General features: G+C 47.0%; 1 protein-coding gene across 1 annotated transcript; it reads left to right on the forward strand.

Annotated features, from left to right (window-relative positions):
• The first annotated feature begins 424 nt into the window (after positions 1-424).
• Positions 425-1,756, forward strand: POU3F2 (POU class 3 homeobox 2). Its single transcript, XM_047860124.1, has one exon. The coding sequence runs from the start codon at positions 425-427 to the stop codon at positions 1,754-1,756; it is 1,332 nt and encodes a 443-aa protein (XP_047716080.1).
• Positions 1,757-6,000: the final 4,244 nt, after the last annotated feature.

A 6,000-nucleotide genomic window follows, 5' to 3' on the forward strand; every position in this document is an offset into this window, starting at 1 on the left:
TGGCGCCGGCCTGGGAGGTTGCTAGCGGTATCCACGTAAATCAAAGGGCGCGGAGCCAATGGGAGGGGGCGGAGGGGGCGGGGCCCAGGCGCGTGCCGCTGCGAGCTGGCGCTGCCAAGAGAGCGGGAGAGAGCTGGAGAGAGCAGGGAGAGGGGGGAGCGCGGAGCTAGTCAGAGAGTGAGCGAGAGCAAGAAGGAGGGAGAGGAGGAGAAAGAGAGCGAGGGCGGGCGGGAGGCGGCGGCGGCAGCAGCAGTAATAGCAGGAGCAGCAACAGAAGGCGTCGGAGCGGGCGTCGGAGCTGCCCGCTGGGGGAGAGAGAGAGGAGAGAGAAAGAGAGCGAGCGAGCAGAGGAGCCCGAGGCAAAAAAGTAACTGTCAAATGCGCGGCTCCTTTAACCGGAGCGCTCAGTCCGGCTCCGAGAGTCATGGCGACCGCAGCGTCTAACCACTACAGCCTGCTCACCTCCAGCGCCTCCATCGTGCACGCCGAGCCGCCGGGCGGCATGCAGCAGGGCGCGGGGGGCTACCGCGAGGCTCAGAGCCTGGTGCAGGGCGACTACGGCGCGCTGCAGAGCAACGGGCACCCGCTCAGCCACGCTCACCAGTGGATCACCGCGCTGTCCCACGGCGGCGGCGGCGGGGGCGGTGGCGGCGGCGGCGGGGGCGGGGGCGGCGGCGGGGGCGGCGGCGACGGCTCCCCATGGTCCACCAGCCCCCTGGGCCAGCCGGACATCAAGCCTTCGGTGGTGGTACAGCAGGGCGGCCGCGGCGACGAGCTGCACGGGCCAGGCGCCCTGCAGCAGCAGCACCAGCAGCAGCAACAGCAGCAGCAACAGCAGCAGCAGCAACAACAACAGCAGCAGCAACAGCAGCGGCCGCCGCATCTGGTGCACCACGCCGCCAACCACCACCCGGGGCCCGGGGCATGGCGGAGCGCCGCGGCTGCAGCGCACCTCCCGCCCTCCATGGGAGCGTCCAACGGCGGTTTGCTCTACTCGCAGCCCAGCTTCACGGTGAACGGCATGCTGGGCGCCGGCGGGCAGCCGGCGGGGCTGCACCACCACGGCCTGCGGGACGCGCACGACGAGCCGCACCACGCCGACCACCACCCTCACCCGCACTCGCACCCGCATCAGCAGCCGCCGCCGCCGCCGCCCCCGCAGGGCCCGCCGGGCCACCCCGGCGCGCACCACGACCCGCACTCGGACGAGGACACGCCGACCTCGGATGACCTGGAGCAGTTCGCCAAGCAGTTCAAGCAGCGCCGGATCAAACTGGGATTTACCCAAGCGGACGTGGGGCTGGCGCTGGGCACCCTGTACGGCAACGTGTTCTCGCAGACCACCATCTGCAGGTTTGAGGCCCTGCAGCTGAGCTTCAAGAACATGTGCAAGCTGAAGCCTTTGTTGAACAAGTGGTTGGAGGAGGCGGACTCGTCCTCGGGCAGCCCCACGAGCATAGACAAGATCGCAGCGCAGGGGCGCAAGAGGAAAAAGCGGACCTCCATCGAGGTGAGCGTCAAGGGGGCTCTGGAGAGCCATTTCCTCAAATGCCCCAAGCCCTCGGCCCAGGAGATCACCTCCCTCGCGGACAGCTTACAGCTGGAGAAGGAGGTGGTGAGAGTTTGGTTTTGTAACAGGAGACAGAAAGAGAAAAGGATGACCCCTCCCGGAGGGACTCTGCCGGGCGCCGAGGATGTGTACGGGGGGAGTAGGGACACGCCACCACACCACGGGGTGCAGACGCCCGTCCAGTGAACTCGAGCGGGGGGAGGGGCAGAGCGCGGGGCTCCCCCTCCCCTACGGTCCACGGCCCTTTCCCGGCCCCCTTGTTCCCTCTCTAACTTCTGATTGTTCTTTTTATTTTAATTATTATTTCCCCGTCCCTTAAAAAGAAAAAAATAATAAGGAAAGCAACTAAGGCACTGGACTATCCTTTAAACGGTAGCAGGTGTAATGATGTGTTTTGACCTTTACAGGCTAGTACCCAGGCAATGGAGTGGAGTGTCTCATAGAGAGAGTGAGGAGAGAGTGTGTAATAGAGAGAGAGAGAGAGAGAGAGAGAGAGAGAGAAGGAGAGATGGCAAGCACTGAGTTAAATACCTGGCAAAACTAAATAAATTACCAAAAAGAAAAAAAAATCCACCAAACCGTGATAAACACAAAACAGCTTCCTGATGCTCGGAGTTGGCACATGCTCTGCTGTGTTGATTTAATGTGGATCCTCATCAGGAAGGAGGAAAAAATACACATGTTCTTTGATGTAGTCAAAATTTAACCGCATAAATTTGCACTGCAAGAAAATTGAAGTTTACACCAACAAATTCATTGAACGTATTTTTCTTTCTCCCACGGTTAATTTTGAAATTGCCGGGTTTTGTTTTGTTTTGTTTTGTTTTGTTGTTTTATTCAGCAGGGAGAGTTGAAGCCAGCTCTTGGCTACTCTCCATTTCTAACGTTCTTGTGTTGCCCCTTGTTCTTCTTCCTGTTTGTGAACTTTGGTTACCTTCAGGCTCCCCCCAACATTGGTGTAACATTTAGTTGCTTCTTTTACCAAAGCAAAAACGATTGGCTTCATACAAAATAAATAATTCTCTGCTTTCAGGAAACGTGCATGGTCTACCCGCTTTATCCAAGGCAAGAGTCCAGTTTGGAATACAAAAATGAGTCAAGCATTGGTTTTTTTGTGACCAGCCACAAAGTAAACTTCATTTTCAGGCAGTGTTTCTGGGGGAGGTTGTGGAGGGGAGAAAAAGAAAAATCGATAGTGAGTGACTGATTGCTTCATTTTATCAGGCGGGCCCATTGTGAAAGAGCTCAGAGGAAATGTGGAGGTTATAAATGTATTTCCAGAGTCGTCCAACAGAAAGTGGCACTTTGAAGAGAACTAGGGAAATATATATCTTCAGAAACCCCTGTATAGTTCTCTGCCTTCAGTTTTAATAACTTAATTATGAGGAATTATTTGTGCTGAGAGCAGCAGTTAAACTTTGTTCCTCTAATAGCTTTTTTTTTTTAACATAAAGAAAATAATCTGGGAACTTAATGGTGTATGCAGAGACTTTTTTTACTGCACAAATACCCATATGCATACAGAGGATATCTCCACTCTAGGCTGGTTTTGTCTTCACTAGCTCATTTGTTTATCAAATCAAATTTAAGGTCCCACACCTTCTTCTCCTATAATTTATCACAGAAAATACCAGTTTAACCTAGACAGCTTTCCCCCCTTCTTTCACTAAGGAAGCCAAATGAACTGGGGGAAAAAATGCTATTTTCTATCCTTCCTTTTCTCCCTTTGTTAATAGTTTTAAGTGCGCTTTTACCTTATCTTGATGGAAAATGGTTAACTCCCATAACAAAAGACTCTACTGGGAAGTGTAGGTGAAAAAACTTCTAACTATTGAAAATAAATACCATTAAACTGTGACCAGTTAAAATATTTTAAAAAAATAATCAGCACAAAAGGGCGCTAAAAGGGAAAACACTTTTTATTAATCTTAAAAGTTTGGGGCTTTTTTTTTCTGGTTAAGTATTAGGCAAATCTTTATTTAAAAAATTAAATTCTCAATACCATAAAATTATGGTTCAGCATCAGATTAGCATTGCACTCAGTAGTTAAGGTTTTAGGAAATATGCTTTATATTGTCTTTTCAAACACCTGTGATTGTTTCATTTTCAATGTTTTTGCAAGATAAATGATGACTTAGAATGGGCATATTTATTTGCCTGTATTTCATTTCCCCCAACGAATGTCACGAGGAGATGGACACAGAGCTGCTGCTTCGGGCTGTATCATACTGCTTGTTCCTGAGGTGTGGGGACTGGCCTCTAGTGAAGCAATCCAGAGCAGGGCAAATAGCCAATGGTTAAGGGAGGAAATGAATTTTCAGATTCTTATTACCAAGTGGGTAAGGTCAGACGCTGGAGTTCAGGGGACTTGTCTATAGCTCCTCTAACTCTCTTGGGTTTACTAAGAAGAAAGTTACCACTGAACCTTACCACTATGTATATATGTTTAATATCTGTCTTTTGAAATGCAGAAATAGTTTAAATGTTTCTTTGTCTATTTTTCTTTTTTTTTTTTAATGCTACCCAGGGAAATATTTTCATATCATTTTTAAGTGGCCTGCCTCAATGTATATTTATTTCTTTTAAAGCAAAAAGGTTCTGGAAACTGTTTTTCTGTAGCTTTAAATGAGTAGATGAGCAAAATCTATATGGGATGTAATTTTTTTGTTCAGTCTCTTTAAAAATACTTTGTTTTGGTACATTTGGTTGTGCTTGTGGGGAAAATAAAAACGCAGAGATCCTTATATATTTATGTTAAAGTAATATTTTATTATCTACATAAAACAGAAATGCACAATACCTTCATAGTTTGTTCTAATTATTGAAATATCTTTATTTTATTTTTAAAGATAGTGCCAAGTTTTAAGGGGGGGGAAACCCTAGACCTTATACTGACTGAGTTGAGTTGTGTGTAAAATACTTCCCTTCCTTTATACTTCATAAAGTTTTGGAATAAATTTTATGCGTATACTGCCAGGTTTCATGTTTATAACTTTCAGAGCTTTTTTGTTTGTTTGTTTTTAAGAGAGACTACTGTTCTGATTCTACTTCACTTTTCTTTGCAAAAAACTATCAGTCCCAGACCTTTCAGTCACTGTGCCCATAGCACTAAATTGAAATGGTCATTGGGTTTGAGTTCTGATTCGTTTGCCATTTCAGTGTCCAACAGAGAGATGTTTGTCCCCTTTAAATATATGCAGATATCCCTACATCTTCTTTCCAGGTTACCTTTACCTTAACTGATTGTGCTTTTTTGGAGAGCATCAATCAACTAGGTGGACTTTAATCTTTACCCACTTGTTCTCACATAATTTGGGATCTAAAAGAGCAAAGCTTAGTTAAGGGTATTATTCTTTTTAATAATTAACAAATATCTTCCAACAAAGAGTAACTCTGACAATATGCAAGATGTGTGTTTACCGAGTGATTAGAGGTAGGACCTAAATATTATTCCTGTTAGGTTTACAGGGGTTGCGGGGGGGGGGGGGGGGGAATGGATTTTGCAATGGTTTATACAATAGTATCTATTTCTCTTCAGGCAAGCAAACAGGCTCTAAAACAGAGAGAGAAAAAAAGAGAGAAGAATGTATGGGAGAGACTCAGGCTGTGATGTTAATAACAGATTGTTTCAGATAGTCTTCTATGGAGCATTATACTTACCAAAATCAGTTTTAAGGTTAGTGGAAAATCCAAGCAGTGTTGGGTTAGTTTACAAGTTTGCTGATATATTTGGAGTGCTCCTTGAAACACTGGTTTAAGCATAAATGTCCATTTTGAAAGGTAGTTTCTGGGCTTATTACATCTGATCATCTTTTCTAACTCCTAGTCAATATTACACAGGTCCCAAACAGATTCAGCCAAATGATCTTATCAATAGTCTGAACGAGAAGTGACAGAAAGAAGAAGTGTTTTGTGACCGCAGACATGCTGATGGGTAAAATGTTTAAGCTGGATATAGATTTGAGTTCTGGGTCAATATCCTCCTCCATTGTAGGCAGAAAACAAGCAGCATCTGCCCTCTGCAGGGCATTTTAGTGGACCTTGAGAAGGCGTTTTTTGTTCTTAGCCACAGGGGCTACTGACTGGAAACCATCACGTGTTAAACGGACACGCCATGGTTTTGACCCATGCTTGCCGTTCAGATTAGAAAGCTACTCGGGCACTTTCATTGCCGGTTTGGGGAATGTATTACACACTAACGTAAAAAACTCCATCACTGCCACTGGGAGACATTTGTGGGGCAGCCATCCCTAAGATGTTGGCTAGCCACAGTGACAAACCCTTTCTTTTCCCCAAAGACAATAATGCAGAACGCGGCCGTCCTGAAAAAGCTCCTGTGTTTCCTCAAAATATGTCACTTTTCAAATTGATGGTGTACGATGGGGGAGAGCGGATCATGTGGGAGAGTCGTGTGAAGGTCAGATAGAGGG

This window comes from Prionailurus viverrinus, chromosome B2, assembly GCF_022837055.1.
Source record: "Prionailurus viverrinus isolate Anna chromosome B2, UM_Priviv_1.0, whole genome shotgun sequence".
NCBI lineage: Eukaryota > Metazoa > Chordata > Mammalia > Carnivora > Felidae > Prionailurus > Prionailurus viverrinus.

What these genes read in the sequence shown, in the direction of transcription:
- POU3F2 (XM_047860124.1), top strand. Translation starts at nt 425, where the DNA reads ATGGCGACCGCAGCGTCTAACCACTACAGCCTGCTCACCTCCAGCGCC.